Source organism: Excalfactoria chinensis, chromosome 14 (assembly GCF_039878825.1).
Source record: "Excalfactoria chinensis isolate bCotChi1 chromosome 14, bCotChi1.hap2, whole genome shotgun sequence".
NCBI lineage: Eukaryota > Metazoa > Chordata > Aves > Galliformes > Phasianidae > Excalfactoria > Excalfactoria chinensis.
The window spans coordinates 1,662,121-1,680,573 of NC_092838.1; the positions used below are offsets into that span (position 1 = coordinate 1,662,121).

An 18,453-nucleotide genomic window follows, 5' to 3' on the forward strand; every position below is an offset into this window, starting at 1 on the left:
CATGAGGCAGATTGCCCATGAGGCTGGGCACTGTGCTGGAGTTCAGAGTGCAGTTTCAGAGTGTGTTTTCTGTGCTATTTTCCTATACCATAGGCTGAAACAGAAAGCTGATGTACTGCATTGTGTGCACAGAGCCAGGGCCTCTTCAGGCAGCACTGCCACCTAGCCTTCAGCACAGCCCGACTGCAGCTTCTTCTGTCAGGTATGAGCAGCAGGGCAAGAGCAGCCTGTCCTCAGCACTGCTGGAAAGGAACCCTCTGAGCAATTGCCCCTTTCAGCTCAGGAATGTTTGTATATAGCTAGATATGTGTACATGTGCTCAGAATGATAAATGTGTTTCAAATTGTTGTTAACCCTGTACATCCTAGAGTCCCAGGGTACAGGAGCCAGCATGGGATTGCTGGTTGCTGTCTCCCATTGGCATTTTGGGGAACATTTCAGCTTGGATTTAAGCACAGGCTGTGGGTAGAGCTGGCCCCAAGCCTGTCTGCCCTTCAGTATAGGTGACAGAGGGAGGATTTCAGCGTCATTATTTCCTGCTGGAGAAAGTGAGCCAGTCCATGAGATGTAAAAGTCACACTGGAATAGGGTGTGGGGTCCCAGCCCAGGTGGAGGAGCACAGGCCTGGCAGTGCACCCCAATGTCCTTTGTGATCACCCATAACCAACAGAGGAAGGCAGCGCAAGGTGTCTTTTCAGCTAGGATCTCATTTATTTCCAAGCATGTACATGTGGCACAGATTGCCCCAGCATTCCCCCAGGATCAGCCCACAGAGGTGCTCAGAGCAGCTGCTCACTGCCCTGACTCCACAGGAACGTGTCCAAATGTGGCTCTGGGAGGTGAAGGGAGAGGGGCTGTTGGTTGTGGGGGTTGCACAGACCGCCTGCTGCTCCAGCTGCAAACCCAGCACCTTCTTGAGAGCTGCCACACACACAGAGGCATCACCTGGCACCTCTGCTTTCAGCAGCCACCTGCCCAGAAGGTGGCAGCAGTGGGGAGCCCAGTGCTCCTCAGCTTGAGGGACAGAACTTTGTCCTGAGGCCCATCCTCATGCAGTGCTGTTCCTCCTGCTCCTCCTTCCTTCCTCCCGAGGCCTTTCTCAGTGACTGCACTCCTATGCCTTGGGGTCCCTGTCTCCTCCAAGAGGATGTGATGAAGGGCAGCAGTACCAAACACTCGGGTACTGTGTTTGCGCAGCCAAAGCCAGCCTATTGCTGTGGGCATGGCAAACCACACAGCTGCACAGGGAGCAGCTCCTCCTCTGCAGGGTCAAGGGAAAAGCAGCCTCCTCATCTCAGTAGGGTTTCAGCAGCATCCTACAGGAAGGGCTGCTTGCCTATGATGGAGTCGAGTCACCCACGTGCGTGAGGACTTGATATGTATGATCTGTCCCCTCCTCCCTCCCATTTTCTTTTCATCCATTTATGCAGCCCAGAAGCTCCCCCAGTGCCTGAGCGAACAGGCACACTGTGCGTTCCCCAGCTTCTAACCCTTGTGTGCTGCTGATTCAGAGCCCTGGGACCCAGCAGCAGCTGTGAGCCTCTTCAGGGCCATGCTGAGATCTGTTGGGCTCTCCCTGCCCTGGCTCTCCCTCGATGGGTGGGCAGTGAGCCAAAGGGATGTCCTCTGCCCCCCCCAGGCCATCTCCTTGCACGGCTGCGTGCCCTCACACCACCACCACGCAGTTGGGTGAGTTGGTCCGGATGGCGTCAGAGATCATCTTGGCTCCCGACTGGCCAATACGGTTTCCCTGCAGGCTGGGAGCAGGGAGGAAGAGCAGTTCAGGATCCCCAGCGGGTATGAGAGAATCTCCCCATCCTGCTGAGTGCTCACCACCACTTACTTGACGTAGGTGAGGCCGTGGTTGCCCCTCAGCGCGGTGGCAATGCAGATGGCCCCATCCATGCCCAGGGAGTTCTCCTGCAGGCTGTGGTGGGCAGTGGGGTCAGGGAGGCCTGGAAGGCTCCTGCCTCTGACCCCAGTGAGTGGGATACTTACTTGAGCCAGCGGAGGCTGCGGTTCACCTTCAGTGCGTTGGCCATTGCCTTGGCCCCTGCCACGCTGATGGAGTTTCCCCTCAAGCTGCAAAGCAAGATGGGCTGTTGGGGGATGTGATGTGGGGAGCAAGCAGTGCTAAGCCCAGCATGGGGATCTCAGACACCCCAGGGAGCAGTGTCACATCGCTGGATGCTCGCTGGTCCCACTGAGCACTTACTCCAGGACCTGCAAGCTGCTGTTGACCATCAAGGCCTCTGCTAGGGCTTGGGCACCAGCTGCACTGATGGAAGCCACCTGGAGGCTGCAAGAGAACAGAGTCCTTCAGTGTGTGTCCCAAGGTGGCTGCAGTTTGCTAATTAGATGTGCTAATCAGACTAGCTGCAGAGGCAGGGCTCTGCCACAGCCTGCATGCTCACTGGAGATCTGCCAGCGTGGTGTTGACCTTCAACGCAGCAGCCAGGGCGGCCATTCCCTCATCCCCGATGGCATTCTCCTGCAAACTGAGACAAGCAAATACTGTGTCTGCCCTGAGCACATGGGAGCAGAGAAATGGGAGCAAAGTGCATCAAGAGCAGGTCGTGGTGTGCCAGAGTGCCTGGGGGGGCCACACACATCCAGCACCCTCAACCTGGGGCTGGGGAAAGCGACAGGGCACATGGAGGAGGCAAAGGACAAAGCCAGATCTCAGCTGGTGCCCATGGGAGGATGCTGCCCAGAGGTGCTGGGACCTGCCCACCACAATTACGCTTACTCGAGGCTGACCAGGCTGCCATTGGATTGCAGTGCTTGTGCCAGGGCCACGGCCGCTTGCGTCTGAATGAAGTTCCATTGCAGGCTGCAAGAGGAACAGGATGTGAAGTGCATGGCTGCAGGCTGTGGGAACGTCCCAGTCCCTCCAGGCTCAGCACCCAGAGTGAACCGCTACGGGTGCATCCAGGATGGCACAGTCTGTGGGAGAGCAAATCAGGGACACACCGGGTCCGATGGAAACTCACTGGAGGGATGTGAGCGCCCGGTTCTCCTTCATGGCCAAAGCGATGGCCTTGCCGCCTTCATCATGCAGGAGGTTGGCTGCTAAACTGGAGGCAGAGAACAGAGGACATCATCACACACAGGTTGGAACAGCACAGCACAGCAGGCTGGGTGCCCCCCAGGCACGTGGGACTTACTCCAGCTTCCTGAGGGTGCAGTTGGTGCGCAGGGCGCGGGCGATGGCGGGGCCACCCTCCTTGCTGATGGAGTTCTCCCTCAAGCTGGGGAAACACCGGGACTGGGGAGGAGCACAGGGGGGCCGTCTGCTCCCCACCACCCCTTGGCCCTGCTCCAGGGCTGCAGCCATGCACTGCAACAGCATCTCCAGCACCATCTGCGTCTCTGTTCCCTGCACTGCTGCCCACAGCTTTCTTTATCCCTTCCCAGAAGACAAGCCTGAGGGCTGGCCTCGTGGTTTGGGGCTGTGCACAAAAGCAGTGTCCCGGAGCTCTAACTACCCCCACTGAAAATAACTGCTTTCAGCATCCAAGAGCACTTGTGGAAGCAGCCAGGCACAGCCCTGCATGCTGAAGAGCTCCAGCATCCCATGTCCCAGCTGCTGTGAGAGCTGCCATTGGACAGGGTGGCCAGTGGGGCCATCACTTACTTGAGGTCAATGAGTCCCTTGTTGGAGCAGAGAGCCTCTGTCAGCGCACTGACCCCAGTGTTACTGATGGAATTGCTCTGCAGACTGACACAGACAGAGGAGGTGTTAGGATGGGACAGCCGTGCCATCGCTGTGGGGTTGTGTTTAGGGTGAGAGGTCCCGTTTCACCGGGGAACTGGCATCTCCCACATAGGGGAGCTGAGGCTAAAGGAACAAACATGGAAGGAGCAGTGGTCACCCGGTAAGGGGCAGTGGGGCAGTTGGGCTGCCAGGTGGGGAGCACTCACTCAAGGCTTTGCAGACTGTGATTGACCTTCAGGGCTTCAGCCAAGGCAACCGAACCATTGTCTCCTACAGAGTTGCTGGAGAGCCTAAGACATGAGGATGGGTGAGCATTACTGACATCTATGTTACAAGCAGAGCTCCTGCCAGCAGCTGGGGGTCTGCAGCGACAGGCCTGGGTCTTGCTGGGGCCAGTCTCAGCCTCTCTGCTCACTGTCTGGCTCCCTGCTCTCTCCTGGGTATGTGAAGCATCTCTGCACCAGGCCCACCCAACAGCTGCTCCGCTGCCATTCCCACTTCCACCCACAGTGGCCGCCCCAAAGCACAGCCCAGAGCCCTGCCAAGGGCTGTGTTCATGGATCCCAGCTGAGCACAGCACTGGTGTCTCCATCCCTTGGCCTTGCGCTACCCCACGGCTCTTACATCAGTTCCTTGAGGCTGCAGTTCTGCGCCAGCGCCTCTGCTAACTTCCTTGCACCATGGGCACCAATGGAGTTTTTCTGAAGGCTGCAAGGGAGAGGAATTCAGCCAGGAGCATCAGGCAGCCCCAGACACAGCACATTGTCCCCTCCCTCTCTTTTTCCCCCCTGAGGACATTTCAGGTTGGGAAATAGGTGCCTGAAGGACTCGTCCATAGGGCTATGATAATCTCTTTGCTGTCAGGGGTGGCATGGGGGGAGTAAACTGGGGGAAAGCACAGGGAGACGTGGCCAAGCCAGAACTAGCACAGGGTCTGCTGGGGGAACAGGGGGTCACTCACTGCAGGGTTATCAGCCTGCGGTTGGTCAGCAGGGCCTCAGCCAGGGCCGTGGCACCCTCCTCCTTGATCACATTGTGCTGCAGGCTGCAAGGAGAGGAGCAAACTGCAAGTGAGTGCCGGGCAGGTGGCATCTCCGTAACCACAGCACCCACACACCCACACACACACACACGTGCCCAGGACTGGAGCAGTGCAGGGTGAGCAGGATCCTGTTGCTGCTGCACTGAGGGGTTCCCAGTTTCACTGTGCACAGCAGGGTCTGCTTCCCCGTTGTGCTGCCCTGCATCCCAGTGGTGACTTAGGGCCGCTCTGACAGGGCTTGAGATTGTGCCCAGGGTCCCACAGGGCAGGAACACCAAGATGAGGGCTGTGAGCAGCTTGTCCCGTGCCTCTGCTCCTGTGGGTGCTGCTGACTTACTTCAGGGAAAGCAGGACTTGGTTTTTTTTCAGTGCATCAGCCAGTGCTTTTGCTCCCGATGGGCCGATGGTGTTGCTTCGCAGGCTGAGACAAGGCAGGGGAGAGAGGAGCAGAAAGGATGAGGTTAGGATGGGGGTAGTAAAAGCACAAGCAGCAGCTGTCTGCCTGCATTGGGGTGTCCCAGCAGGGTGCGCTCTCAGCCACAGGGCTGAGTTCCCCTCACCCCCAGGCTGGAAGTCAGGTGTCAGTCTGATATTATTAACAAGCCCAAGTGAAGGGAATGTGAGCAGCTGGTGGGTTCTGCTGTGCTGGGACACAGCTGGGTGTCGTTCCCAGGGGGCTGTTCCAGCTTGGCCAGGTGGGATTTGGCTCTGCAGGATCTACATAGTTCAGAAGGGGAGGCACTTACTCCAGCACGGTCAAGCTTCTGTTCACCATCAGCGACCTGGCTAGTGCTTTGGCACCCTTATTGCAGATCTGATTTTCTGCTAGGCTGTCCAGAAAAAGAAAGCAAGAGTCTGTCATGGGAGAAAGAAGCTCTCACAGCCCCCACGTGTCTGCAAGCAGAGGGCAGCATCAGGTTGGTTTGTGGCACAGCCACATTTGCAATCACTTCCAGGTGTGTTCTGCTGGGCTGGGATTGCAGGGTCAAGTTGGAGGGTTTCTGACCTTCGTGTTAATTAATGTAGTGAATAAGGGAGCTGCCCAGATCACAGCGTAGGGGGCTTTATGCTCAGCCACAGGCACAGGAGGGAAGATGGGAAAGTATGTCTGCCAAGGGCCACGTATCTCCAGACATCAGCTGGTCTAACCTGAGCCTGGGGCGCCCAGCAGACAGCCACAGCCTGGGGAATGGGTGTATCAGGACAAGCAATTTGTGCTTGCTACCCCAACTACAGGTTTAAGAACAGCAAGGAGGAAGGAGGGTGGCTGAAAATAGCCGGCACTGTCAGGACTTGGGATGAATCAGCCTGCACAAGGGGTGGGCTCAGGGCTGCTGATGGCTGCTGTCCTGGGGGACCAGCAGACAGCAGGGTGAGGTGCAGGGCTGTCCTTGTCACCCAGCAGCTGTGAGGTGCCGACTGGATGGCCCCTCACCCTGGTTCTGCTCTGGAAGAGTTCATTCTGCCTGCACTGGGTCCTACCTGAGCCTCTGGATCTGGCAGTCCTTCACACTCAGCATGCTGCCCAGCAGCTCCATCACGTTGTCCTTAAACTGGTTATTGTCCAGCCTGGAGGATATGGCAGGAAAGAGCAAAAGCAAAGAGAACAAAAAGTGAGGAAAGGGCTATGAGTGACTGCCTGGGGACTGCTGCCCCGTGACCTCTGCCCCTCAGGTGGAAAAACTGAGGTGCAGAAGCAGAGTTGACTTCCCCAGCAGCACAGAGCTGTTGCAGTACCATCCCCAGGGCAGCTTTCTGCTGCTGGGCAGCACTGGTGGGCCCGCATCTCCTGCAGGCACTGGGGAGTTTGAGCCACACATGGGAGCAGCCCGGTGTCCCTGCTTGCTTCTCCGAGCACCGTTACACCACGACTTACCTGAGGCTGTGGCAGAAGAGGAGCTGGGGGAGCAGGCTCTTGCAGATGTTGTAAGTGAGGCAGTTGGAGAGGTTGGTCTCCTCCATGCACACATCAGAGACCTGCAGGAGGTACGCCAGGGCAGAGCAGTTCACGGGTGTGAGCATCCCAGCCAGGCTCTCGGTCTTCATCGCTTCCTCCACAGCCTTAGCGATCTCCGTGTGCTGAATCTCATGCAGGCAGTGCACGGCGTTCACCGTCTGCGAGGAGATAACGTAGTTCGTGTTGAGGCAGCCCTGCAGGAAGCTGATGGCTTGGCTCCTGTAGCTGTTGTGCTCATCCTTCACCAGGAGCCAGCCGGAGAGCAGCTGGTTCACCTGCGGGGAGAGCAGCCCAGAGAGGAAGCGCACGAAGATATCGAGCTGCCCGTCCTCAGCCTGCAGCGACCTCTGGACGGCGCTCTTGAAGTGGTTGAGGAAGCCCAGCTTGGGCCAGGACATCCCGCTCTCCGTGAAGAGATCGAATATTGCCCGCTTGGCAGCGGTGTAATAATAAATAGCTGCTAAAAACTCCTGTATGGTTAAGTGGGAGAAATAATAGACTGTGGTGGACTGCATGTCCTCTTTGAGAAAGAGTCTGCTGCACAAACTGCTGTGCAGCAAGGAGAGGTCTATGCCGTACGTCTTCATGTCCTGCTCGTAGAACACGTGTTTCCGTTTGAGCAGCCCATAGAAGGCCAGCCTGCCCAAGCTGCCCATCACTTTCTTGCTGTTGTTCACAGCTTGCTCGATCCTAAGGGTTTCTCTCTGCCTTTCTGGCCAGTCACTGCTCATAGCCAGTTTAAAATAATAGGAATAGATTTCTGACAAGGTCTTAGGAACAACTGCCATTTCTTGGGGTTGTCCGGTGCTGTTTTTTAGGTAATAACCAATTGAAGAGCCGTAAATCCTGCAAAATCCAGGAACCGTGCACATGATGTGCAAGGATCTGTTAGCCTTGATGTGATGCAGAACCTGGCTGGATAAGTCTTTGTTGTCAGGAAACATCTGGTCCAAAAAGTCTTTCATCTCTGCAGCCCTGAAGCCGCGTATTTCCGTCATGCGGTCTATGAGCCCGCCGGGGATCTGGCTGGCCGCTGCGGGCCGCGAGGTGACCCAGACAGAAGCCTCCTGTAGCAGGTTGCCTCGTATGATGTTGGTGATCAGGTTGTCCACTTGAATCTCCTTTTTGGGATCGGTGCACGCAACCGTGTTGGAAAAATCCAGAGGGGTCTTAAACTCATCCAAGCCGTCAAGGATGAGCAGCGTCCTGGCAGCTCCCGTGGAGATGCAGTTGGGTTCGGTGATGTGGGGGAACGACGAGCGGATGAGCTTCTCCACAGAGAGCTTCTCGTAGGTGTTGAGCTCCCGGAAGGTAAAGGGCAGCACGAACACGATGTCCCTGTTGATCAACCCCTTTGTCCAGCGGCCAACAAACAGCTTCACCAGCGTGCTTTTGCCGATCCCAGCCACCCCTGTGGTCACAGAGATCCGCGGGGGGATGCTGACCTTGGACAGGGGCAAGAAGAGCTTCTCTAAAGGGATGCTCTTGGATACATTTCGTAGGCCTTTGGTCATTTCCATCTGCAGGATGTCGTGCTCCTTCTGCTGGATGTCAGTCAAGCCTTCCACTAGCAGCAGGTTCGCGAGGCGCTGGAGGGAACCTTTCTCCAAGCTGTTCCCACAGAAGCTTTGGAGACTCTCCAGATGTTTCTGCACCATCGGTTCTGCACAGAGAGAAGCAAAACAGGAGTTAAGGAGAAGAACCACAAGTAAGAGATGCAGCCACTCCCATGAAGACGGGAAGCCTCACAGACCCTTACCTGGGCAGGAAGGTGCCAGGGATCTGACCAGCCTCACCTTCAACCTCTGCTCACCCCTGTAGGTCCAGAAACCCATTTAAACTCGGGTCTGAACCTCTAGCACCTGCCTGAGCTACACTGTAGGAATGCCTGTCTACAGGTCCATCACATCTGTGCCTGCTGTGGACCTTGCTGGTCTGGACCTTGGCCTGTGAACTGTTTTTCCAGCTTGTCCTCTGACCCACCTCATCGCTCTGCACTCACATGGTGGTCATTGGCCTTTTCACGACCCTGGCAGTCCTTGTTAGCCTTGATTCTGACCTGTGGCTTGACCTCAGCCCTGTCGTCCTCAGACCATCATCACCTGAACCCCAGTAAGTTATTTATGCTGAAGTGTGATGTAAAACAGAGACTTTGGGGGAGCAGAAGCCGGTGTTTGGGGCTGCCAGCTCTGATTAAGGAGCAGAGATGTCTCAGAACCGGGGTGAGAGCCCAGAGGCAGCAGATCAGCACTGCTGAGATGTTCTTGCTTTCCTCCCTTCTCAAGCTGCCCAGAGAGGTGTGATAGAGCAGGCAGGAGGAAGGTCCCTGAGGCCTGATATGGCTCCTGTCATCTCCGTGTGCATCTCAAGGTGCTCCAGCAAATGCCAGGGCAGGCGCATTGACACCCCACATCCCACCCACTGTGGGCTGCCTACCATAGACAGTGATGTGGAGGTAGAGCTGGGAATTGGTGGTCTCGATGAAGCTCTGCAGTGACTGGGAGGCATGGCTGCCCTTGCCAGCCAGAATGTCCACCACGGCCCTCACCTGCTCGGGCAGGGAGCTCGCCTCCTGCGCCCGGCCAGCCTCCTCCACTGTGAGGAGCTCCAGCCTCTGCAGGTAGCCAATGATCTCCTCCAGGAACTGTGGTGAGATGGACCTCATCAGCTGCCTCCGGTGGCGACTGATCCAAGCCTCTGCAGGAGAGGAGAGCAGGAGAGCTGTGACTCGTGCAATCCCTGGACACGCTGCTCAGCAGCTTTCCGCATCCCTGCTGCTGCTCTGGGCACCACTCACCTTCCATCAGAGGTGTTCCGTGGCATCGGCGGTCCCAAGGTGACGAGCACAGTGTTCACAGCAGTGCAGACTTCAGCCTGCATCCACCACCGTCCCATGGACTGCCCAGCAACCCCGGCAGGCGGCACGTCAGCTCAGGCTCCTGCTGCCACGCTCAGCCTTTATCCATCCTGCTGCAGGAACGAGAGGAGCAGCGTGGCAGGGAGCTGCCTCGAGCTGGCACTGCCCTCCCCACCGCCAGCATTGAGTTGCCTGCACTCAGCTTTGCCCTGTGTGGTCCTCTGATGCTAAAATCCAGCAGCATTCAGCTTGGCTTCTGGCTCAGGACAAGCAGGAGATCAGTTTGCTGTGAGCTCAGCCATGGCAGAGCCCACCATGCTGCAGCATCCCTGCCTGCCTGCTCACATCCTGCAGGTTTGGTGCCTTCCCCAGCACCATTTTGCAGGTGCCTTTCTCAGGCATGCTGTGACTGTGCAAACTGTCCGTACAGCGACAGCTCCCCGCCATCTGCAGAGCACCTGGCAAGCACCTGGGTGCCAGCATTATCACCTGCAGGACTGCAAACTGCTCGACAATTTCCTTGTTGTGAAGGAAGTTGTGGGGCAGCAGCAGCAGAACAACAGAGGGCCCGTTTCAGTTTCAAAGCTACCTACGTCCAGGGCCAGCGTTGCAGTGTGCAGGTCGGTGGCAAACACCACATCCTGTTGCAGAGCTCTGCAGACACTCCGTTTCAGCAGCACTGGTGAATCACCACACAGAGCAGCACCTACCTGCTCCCTCCCCCATGTCTGCTGCGGATGAGTGCCAAACCACTCACCTTTGGCTGTAAGTGCACAGCAGCAGTGCAGGCACGTATCCCCATGGCCTGGCACAGCAACAGGGCCGTGCAGATCCATGCCATTTCAGCCCAAAGTGTGCCAGGCTCTGCCAGGAGGGACACAGATGGAGCTGTGTTTGCCCAAACCAATTCCTGAGCAAACTACAGTGATGCTGCCTTACCAGCAGGGACAGCAAACTCTCATTTTCTTTGCTCTAACAAACCTGACCTCTTCCAGAGCAAGAGAACCTGGTGGAGTTTCTCATCCATGGTACAAAGTGAGGATGCTCGGGGCATCCTCTTTGCAGTCTCTCCTGTTCATCCTCTTGCCAGGAGATCCAGGTATGATTTATATGCTCTTCCTCAGCTGCCCAGCTCTGACCCCTGCCTGTAGAGCTCTGTGCTCCCCACTGGTCCCCCTTCCTCAGCTGCCTCTCTTTTTGTCCCCCAGGAAGCCCAGTGCTCAGTTAAGATATTGGCATAAATTGAACAAGCTCAGTCAGAATTCTTAGTGAAATCACCACTCTTTAATGTCTTCTGGTCTCTAACTGTTCTGGAAGCTTCCATTAGACCTTTGCACAAAGCAGTCCCTGGGTTTCTCATCTTCACTCTGCTCCCAGTAATGTGGCCAAAATGAAAAGGGGTTTCTGCTGCCTGCAGGTGTGTTTCCTTGTCATCCTCCAAAACATGGTTGGCTGGCTGGGAAAAGCTCTTTGATGGAGGAGAACTTGCTCTAAGGCCAGAGGTTATTTAATCATGCCTCTGGTGCTACATCAAAATGGAACCCTGCTGCTACAAACCAGCAGCTCAGCCAAAGGCATCTGACAGAAAGAAGAAAGCAGCAGAAGAAATGATGCAGAGGCAGCAGTTTTTCTTTTCTTCTGCTTTCTGTACAGAAGTTTCCCGTGGCTGCAGCTCCAGGGCTGCTTCACTGCTGGGGCCCAGGGAGGTGACAGTGATCTGTATCTACATGGGCCAGGAAGCTGCAAACAGCTGCGGCAGTGGGGACCCAGCGGTGCCTTGGGGCTGTGCTGTCTCCAGAGGTGGAGTGTCCCAGGAGGGGTAGCACCAGACATGGGGATCATTGGGGTGAGCGGGGAGGCAATGTGTGGGGAGGCTTCTGCTGGCAACTGCAGGGGCACAGCAGAGCGTGTGCAGTGGTTGGCTTTTAGCAGTGCTTGTCTTGCAACAGAAAATTGGCTCATCTGAAGATATCCGGTCAACACCTGTGTGTTCTCTTAGCAGAGCAGAGGCCATTCCTCCTACATCACACCTGGGAGCAGACGGACACAGCCAAGCAGCCCACGCTGCTGCCATATCTCCCTGCCCTGCATCCTGCACCTGGCACCAGAACATGTGAGCAAGACCTGACCGCTTCTGCTCATCCTTGGCTCTGCAGAGATACAGACCTCCCCCTGCAAGGCTGGTGTGGAACTAAAGAAACTCTCAGACAGGTTAGTGATAAGGGATGGTGGCAGCAGGATGGCGGCTGGAGGCAGCAGCCTCGTGCTGCTCTCTGCTGCTCCCAGCCTCCATGGTCTTCCTCCTGTGATGGGGATGTAGCACCCATCCTACCCCAGGACGAGGGAGCTGGGTGCCACTTGCTGCTCTGTGCTGATAGAGGCAGGGTGCTTCGTGCCTCATTGAAGCCAGAAAACCTTGCAGCTCCAGGCTGCACTGCTCAGCCCCAAGCCCTCCTGCAACAGCCGTGCCGTCAGTGTGCGGTTGTGCTCTCAGCACCCACCAGGGGTTTGGGCTCCTGCACGCCCAGCAGGCCTGGTAGAGCTGGTAACCCTCCTGTGTGCGGTTTGGGTGAGCGAGGTGCAGAGCTGTGCTGCCTGGGGAGCTGCCTTGTGCTGCTGGGAGGGACTGGTGCAGCACAGCCTTTGTGGGCACCGGGCTGCCCGTGAGTGGGAAACAATGGAAGATGGCTGAGGTGCAGTATTTAAGTACATTACAAAGCTTCTCTTGCAGGGGAGTTGGAGCAGATGATGACCTTTAAAGGTCACTTCCAGCTCAAACAATTCTATGACTCCATGACTCTATGCCCTCCCATTACTGCTCAGTGAGGTAGGGTGAGTGCATTGAGACCCGCATCAAGGCCTGCACTGAGCCCTGCCGCCCTCATGCTCACTCTCCCCCAGGAGCAGAGCAGGCAGCTCATCTGCCCCCATCTCCTGGTGCATGTCTCAGTGCCATCCTGCTCCTGTGGTCCAGAGGGAGTGTTGCATACCTTACAATAGCAGGGACTCACAGCCATAGGAAAAACCAGCAGTGAGCTCAAAAGCCAGAAGCAGGAAAGTGCTTCTGCTAAGGTAACATGGGAGGTGCCGGGTGCTCTTGCTGTGAAACCAGGAGCCTCCCCACCAATGCACTGAACAGCACTGGATGTTTTTGTTTCTCCTGCTTCTTAGTTACTGAGTATTGAGGGCAGCTTCCTCAAGAAGCTCAAGAAACGTCCTGGCTGATGCCTGCGGCTGCTCTCCCGCTGATGGTTTGAGCGAATCCTCAGGCTCGAGGTGGGCTGCCACCTTTTGGCAGAACGGAAAAGAATTCCACTGAAACAACGAAGCATCTTCTGCATGGTAGGATTAAGCCTCACACACCAGCCGGGTGGTACCCGACCCACAGCACAGCCCCACTGCTGAGCCCATCACCTCAACCTGCTCCTGGTGCCTGCAGTTCACATGTTGGGTTTGGGCATCCCCATGAGCAAAAAGAGCCTGAGGAGGCACTGGGTGCTGAGCCTTCAGCCTCGCTGTCTCTGGCTGAGCTCTGCAGGGACCCCTGAGGAGGGACACGTGGGTGCAGCTCAGCTTTCAAGCTCTAATGAGGCTTCAAGCCAGATGCAGGAGCCTATCTCACTCCTCAATGCTCCAGGCTCATAGGCAGCATGATGAAATGAACGATCCTTATCTCATCCTGTTTATATTATGTAAATAGCATGTTCTATTTACACTGCATTTCTTTGGCTGTTTTTGAAGAGGAATGAATTCATCTACACAGCTCTAACATGAGGCAGACCATGGCGCTGAAGAAGAAGATGCATTGGCTCCATGCACGCACCCAGCAGACAAGGGAATGGGACTGGTGATGTGGGATGGGTCCCCATCGGTGTCTCATTGCATAGGACTGCTCCCAATCCTCCCCACTGCTGGCTGGAAGAAGAGAGCTGGGACATCCTGAGCAGCAAAACCAGCACCACGGCAAATGGCTGCCGCAGAGAGGGCTGCAGCATCTTAACCCAGCACCGGGCAGCCAAGTGACAGGCCTCTGTCCCCATATACCCCAGGTGACAACCCCAGCAAGGCCTTACCTTGGCACTGTGACACCTTCCCCAGGTCCCCATGCATGCAGGACGGACGGGAGGACATCCTACTGCAGGTGGGAGCATCCTCCAGGTCCCTCCATGGCCCCAGAGCTTCGTGCTCTTGTTGTCCAGGTGTTGGAGCAAAAGGCACAGAATGGAAGCTGTGCTCCTGCCCCTCTGGGAGCAGTGCCTGGGGAGGTGGGCACCCCGCACAGCTCCGTGCCAGCCCCGCTGCTCTCGTCGTTCTCAGCTCCCTCCTCACCCCTTCCTGCCGTGGGCCTTGTTCTGTCTTCCTTCCTGTGGCTGCTGTGTATGCAAATCAAGTGCAGACCTAGCAGGAAACCCACAGTCCCAGCTGCCACAAACCCCCCAGAGCAGCACCACAGGTCAGTTGGTGCTGGCAGAGCCCAGGAGCTGCTGCTGTTCACATTCCATATGGGCAGGAAAAAGGACTTCATTACTTTGAGGGTCCCAGAGCCTGGCAGAAGCTGCCCAGAGAGCTCGTGGATTTTCCTTCTCTGGAAGGAAATAATCAAAATGAGATATTGAAAGGAGCTACTCAAAACCCAACCTGGACATTTTCCTTTGCAACCTGCTGTAGGGAACCTGCTTTGGGGAGGAGCTCCAGAGGTGATGTGATTCTGTAGTGCAATGTGGTGAGGTTTATATACTCTATTTTGTGGTGTCTATTTGAAGTGCTGTGTGGGATATGCTCTGTTCTCAGCAGCCAGGACGTGCTCCAGGCCGGGTTGCCACCCCGGCAGCTCTCACACCCTTGTTCCATGCCAGCCCAAGGAGCTGCACGTGCCATTGCCTGCCCCAGTGTGTGCCCATCAGTGTCAGCTCACTGCAGCTGGACCCCAGACTTTGGGACAGAATCAGGTTGGAAGGAACCCACAGGAACCATGGGGTCCAACTGCTGGCTCTGCACACCCAAAGCTGAGAGCAGCGAAGGTGGAGGAACTCCTTGCACACATATGGCCAAGGACAGCCAGTCAGGGCACAAGCAGGGCCGACTCCTCTGTGCGCACAGCATCCAGCCGTGCCAAAAGCGACTCTTTCCGTGATTCTTTTCCAACTTTCTATACCGGACCAGCACTTGCTGAATCGGACGCGGCCCAGCCGAGGCGAACGGAGCCGAATGTATCCGGGCGGGGCCGAACGAAACATCATCAGCGTAGATCAGGGCGTGAGCCGGGCGGAGCTGATCGCCGCGCAGCCGAGCTCTGCCGTCCGTGTTCGGAGCAGCGCAGCCGGGACGGTTCGTTCCCACACGGGCTCCACTTCTCGCCATGGCCGCCAAGAAGCTGATCGTGGTGTTCGGAGCCACCGGTGAGTGCGGGGTCGGGACTCCGGGCTGTGCTTCGCTGCGCGGCTCCTGACTGCGCGGCTCTCCCCGCAGGGGCGCAGGGCGGCTCGGTGGCGCGGGCGCTGCTGGAGGACGGCACGTTCTCGGTGCGCGCTGTGACCCGCAGCCCCGGCGGGAAGGAAGCGGCGGAGCTGCGGCGGCGGGGCGCCCAGGTGGTGCGGGCGGACCAGGACGACGAGCGGAGTCTGGAGGAGGCCATGGCGGGTGCCTACGGAGCGTTCGTTGTGACCAACTTCTGGGAGCACTGCAGCAAGGAGAAGGAAATCGCGCAGGTACCGGCGGGCTTCAACCGGGACCTCGGGTGGAACCGCCTGGGAGAGCGGTGCAGCCCCGCGGTGTCGGGTGCGGGTGCCCGGCTGTGGTTCTTGTGCTGGTTGTGGGCATCCAGGCTGGAACAGGCATGAGGGATCACGAAGGAATCAGGTCCCGCTCTGTGCAAAGCTGGGCTCCCCTCCCTATTTCCTCGTAGCCGTGGCTCCAAGATCTGGTGCCCTCAGGGAGCAGCTGGACGCCACAAGGTTTGGCACATAGTTCTGCCCAGGGGGGGCTGTGCTGCCTCCAGAGCCTCCCTGGGCTGAGCTGCAGCTGCCTGAGCTGTGCTGCACTTACAGCATTGGGGCCAAAACATGCTGCGGAATCAGAAATCCCAGAGCCTTTCCCGATGGGAGGAATTCAGCCCAGGGCAGGCTGATGGTTTGATGATGGAAGATGAGATTTGCTAGGGCTGGTCCACGGCAGGTGCTCAGGGCTGGTGTTTGCATGCTTGGTGGAGGAGCTCAGAGGTTCCTGGTCCTTTTGGCACAGGGTGATGTAAGCAGAGGATTCTGCTCCCCCTGGCTGGCTCAGGCTGCTGGCTGTGCTCAGGCCTGGGTCCAGCTGCCAGCACAGGATGCTGAGGAGCTTGCACAGCTGGCATGCTGGGCGCTGCCCTCCTGCCCAATGCAACAGAGGGCAAAGGGGTGCGTGGGGATGAGAGCCTGTATGTGCACCAAGGGAGCTGTGCCCTCATGGCTGCTCTGACTCCACGCAGGGGAAGCGTCTCGCCGACCTGTCGAAGCGCCTGGGTTTGCACCACGTGGTGTACAGCGGGCTGGAGAACGTGCAGCAGCTGACCAAGGGCCGCCTGGAGGTGCTCCACTTCGATGGCAAAGGAGTGGTGGAGGACTATTTCCGTGCAGCCCATGTGCCCACCACCATCGTCCGGCTGCCCTTCTACTTTGAGAATTTCCTCTCCAGCTTCAAGCCCCAGAAGGCCCCGCAGGGAGACAAGCTCTTACTGGGTAAGATGGGGCCTGTAGCTCTGCAGCTCATCATCTGTGCTGCTCATGCTGCACATTGTGCTCCCTGGGATGGAGAAACCGTCCCTTCTATGGGCTTCTCTGCAGTGAGCAGCGTGACCACAACCCTGTGTGCTTCTGCTCCTGCTGGCTGGGGATTCACCCAGGATAGTGGCCCAGCCCTGCATGGAGGCTAAAAATCTCAGCTACAAATATCATGCACCAGCCTGTGCTCTCATGGTTTGGAATGCCAAGGCATTGGCTTTTCCTCACCATTTAGAGGCAGGGTGCCAAAATCTCAGGCTGTGTATCCTGGGAGCTGGGCTCCCTGGCAGCGCTCTGACTGCAATCCATCTCTCCCCTACAGGGCTGCCCATGGGGGACACCCCTATGGATGGGATGGCGGTGGAGGATTTGGGGCCTGTTGTGCTCAGCCTGCTGAAGTCCCCAGAGCAGTACACAGGCCAAGTGATCGGGCTCAGCACTGGCAAGCTCACTGTGGCAGAGTACGCTGCTGCTTTCTCCCAGCAGACAGGCAAGACCGTGGAAGACGCCAAGGTAGGAAGCGTGCCTCGGTGTGTTTGATGCTCTCGAGGTGGAGGGAAGCTGGATCAGAGCCCTGCAGCCTTGGAGGAGGGGCTGGGGCAGTGGGTGGACGTTCCCCTGACTTAATAGCTCTTTGTCCATGCAGCTGGGCTGCTGCTGGTGGACGTGGTGGTAGTGTAGGAGCACACAGCCTCTCCTGTTGGCATGGAATATTATGGCCTCCGGTTGAGGGTCTGTGCATGGAGAGCTGCAGCAAATTGCTACCCCTGCCCTGGCACAGCTGCAGCTCCCAAGAGTTGCTGGAGTGAAGGGCCCTGACAGCCCCGTGTATGGGTTTGTTGCAGCCCAGTGCTCAGTCCAGGATACGTCCTGCTATCCAAGTGCTGCTGGAGCACGTGCTAGGGCTGAAACTGCCTTGTCACTGTGATGATTCATTTGCGGTGTGCCCAGGCAGGTTTTGCTTGACTAAGGGATAACAGAAGTGTGAGGTCTCCAGGCATTGCCATGGTAGGGTGATTGTTATTGGGGCTGGGCACTTAGAAAGTTGGTATTTGTTTGCCCCTCCCTTCAGCACTTCTTACCCCAGAGCCTCTCTGTTCTGCACTGTCACGGTGACTCTCAGCGCCCCTTGAGCTTTGAGTTTCCCCTCAATTCTCTTTGCAGATCACCCCAGAGGAGTACGAGAAACTCGGCTTCCCTGGGGCGAAGGAACTGGCCGACATGTTCCGTTTCTATCACCTGAAGCCAGACCGCAACGTGGAGCTGACCATGAAGCTCAACCCCAAGGCCCGCACCTTCCAACAGTGGCTGGCAGACAACAAGGCCGCTTTCTGACCTTTTGTTTCCCAGTCTTCCACCCGAGCTCCCCGCAGCCATAGCAGGATCCTGGCCACGAGCCCTGCAGCTGACTCTTATTGCTTGGGGGCTGCCCTGCAGGAGCACTGTGCTGATGGGAGAGGTGGGAAGAGCTTTGTTGCACCTGCAGCCACCCTGCTCAGTAGAGGTTGCTTCCACACAGGTGGGAGAAGCACTGCTTTGCGCGCTATCTTCAGTGATTTGGGGTGTTTTCCTGTCTATGGGTGGTGGCTTAATTTCCCAGGATCACTTTTCTTAGGCAGCTCTCAAGTACAACGTGGTGCACTCAGCTGTGGGCAGCTCTGTGCCCAGAAAGGCAGTGCCTTCTGTCAGACATTCCAGGTACCCAAAAGCAGCTTTGGTTTCTCCTTGGGCCACATTCAGGCAGCACAGGTAAGCCAGCAGATGTAGCAGCACACTTGCAGAGGCGGTGCCCTGCGTCAGCATCACCCTGGCAGAGGTGCCCTTGGCATCACTGTCATGCTGGGGGTACTGAGCTGTGTAACCCAGCAGCTGTGCCCAATTCCTCACGGTAGGCAGCTTTCAGCAGCCTCAGCCCGGCCCCTGGGCGCCCAGGGCCAATTTCAAACACCGCCCTCATCAGCTGAGTAAAACTTCTGCCAGATGATCCAACCTTCACATTTAAAACTGGTTTTGTAACAGCCTTCCTCACCATCCCCCAAAGGTATCACTTAGATTAGAGCTCTGGGACGTGGCTGCTGTTGTGTTTAAGAGTCAGCTGCAGCCATGAGACAGGTGCTCCGT

At 57.1% G+C, this 18,453-nt stretch overlaps 2 protein-coding genes across 2 annotated transcripts; one reads left to right on the forward strand and one right to left on the reverse strand.

The window, feature by feature from the left end:
* Nucleotides 1-1,655: 1,655 nt before the first annotated feature.
* Nucleotides 1,656-13,752, reverse strand: NLRC3 (NLR family CARD domain containing 3). The gene is made up of 19 exons (XM_072348910.1): nucleotides 13,648-13,752; nucleotides 9,515-9,687; nucleotides 9,266-9,414; nucleotides 6,637-8,380; nucleotides 6,243-6,329; nucleotides 5,507-5,590; nucleotides 5,098-5,181; nucleotides 4,680-4,763; nucleotides 4,343-4,426; nucleotides 3,925-4,008; nucleotides 3,638-3,721; nucleotides 3,168-3,251; nucleotides 2,994-3,077; nucleotides 2,750-2,833; nucleotides 2,415-2,498; nucleotides 2,216-2,299; nucleotides 1,999-2,082; nucleotides 1,844-1,927; nucleotides 1,656-1,757 (listed from the first exon to the last, which is right to left on the reverse strand). The coding sequence occupies exons 2-19, from the start codon at nucleotides 9,610-9,612 to the stop codon at nucleotides 1,667-1,669; spliced, it is 3,261 nt and encodes a 1,086-aa protein (XP_072205011.1). The 5' UTR covers nucleotides 9,613-9,687; nucleotides 13,648-13,752; the 3' UTR covers nucleotides 1,656-1,666.
* A 1,082-nt stretch (nucleotides 13,753-14,834) lies between these two features.
* NMRAL1 (NmrA like redox sensor 1) lies at nucleotides 14,835-18,407 on the forward strand. Its single transcript, XM_072348923.1, has 5 exons — nucleotides 14,835-14,973; nucleotides 15,044-15,282; nucleotides 16,041-16,290; nucleotides 16,655-16,845; nucleotides 17,497-18,407. The coding sequence occupies exons 1-5, from the start codon at nucleotides 14,934-14,936 to the stop codon at nucleotides 17,665-17,667; spliced, it is 891 nt and encodes a 296-aa protein (XP_072205024.1). The 5' UTR covers nucleotides 14,835-14,933; the 3' UTR covers nucleotides 17,668-18,407.
* The last annotated feature ends 46 nt before the right edge of the window (nucleotides 18,408-18,453 follow it).

Bases quoted from the DNA above. Each gene is read 5' to 3' on its own strand.
- NLRC3 (XM_072348910.1), bottom strand. From the start codon at position 9,612: ATGGGACGGTGGTGGATGCAGGCTGAAGTCTGCACTGCTGTGAACACT. The intron at 3,722-3,924 runs GTGAGTGCTCCC...TGTCTGTGTCAG, and splicing joins CACAGTCTGCAAAGCCTTGA to TCTGCAGAGCAATTCCATCA. The intron at 2,499-2,749 runs GTAAGCGTAATT...TGCTTGTCTCAG, and splicing joins GGCAGCCTGGTCAGCCTCGA to TTTGCAGGAGAATGCCATCG.
- NMRAL1 (XM_072348923.1), top strand. From the start codon at position 14,934: ATGGCCGCCAAGAAGCTGATCGTGGTGTTCGGAGCCACCG. The intron at 14,974-15,043 runs GTGAGTGCGGGG...CTCTCCCCGCAG, and splicing joins CGTGGTGTTCGGAGCCACCG to GGGCGCAGGGCGGCTCGGTG. The intron at 15,283-16,040 runs GTACCGGCGGGC...GACTCCACGCAG, and splicing joins AGGAGAAGGAAATCGCGCAG to GGGAAGCGTCTCGCCGACCT.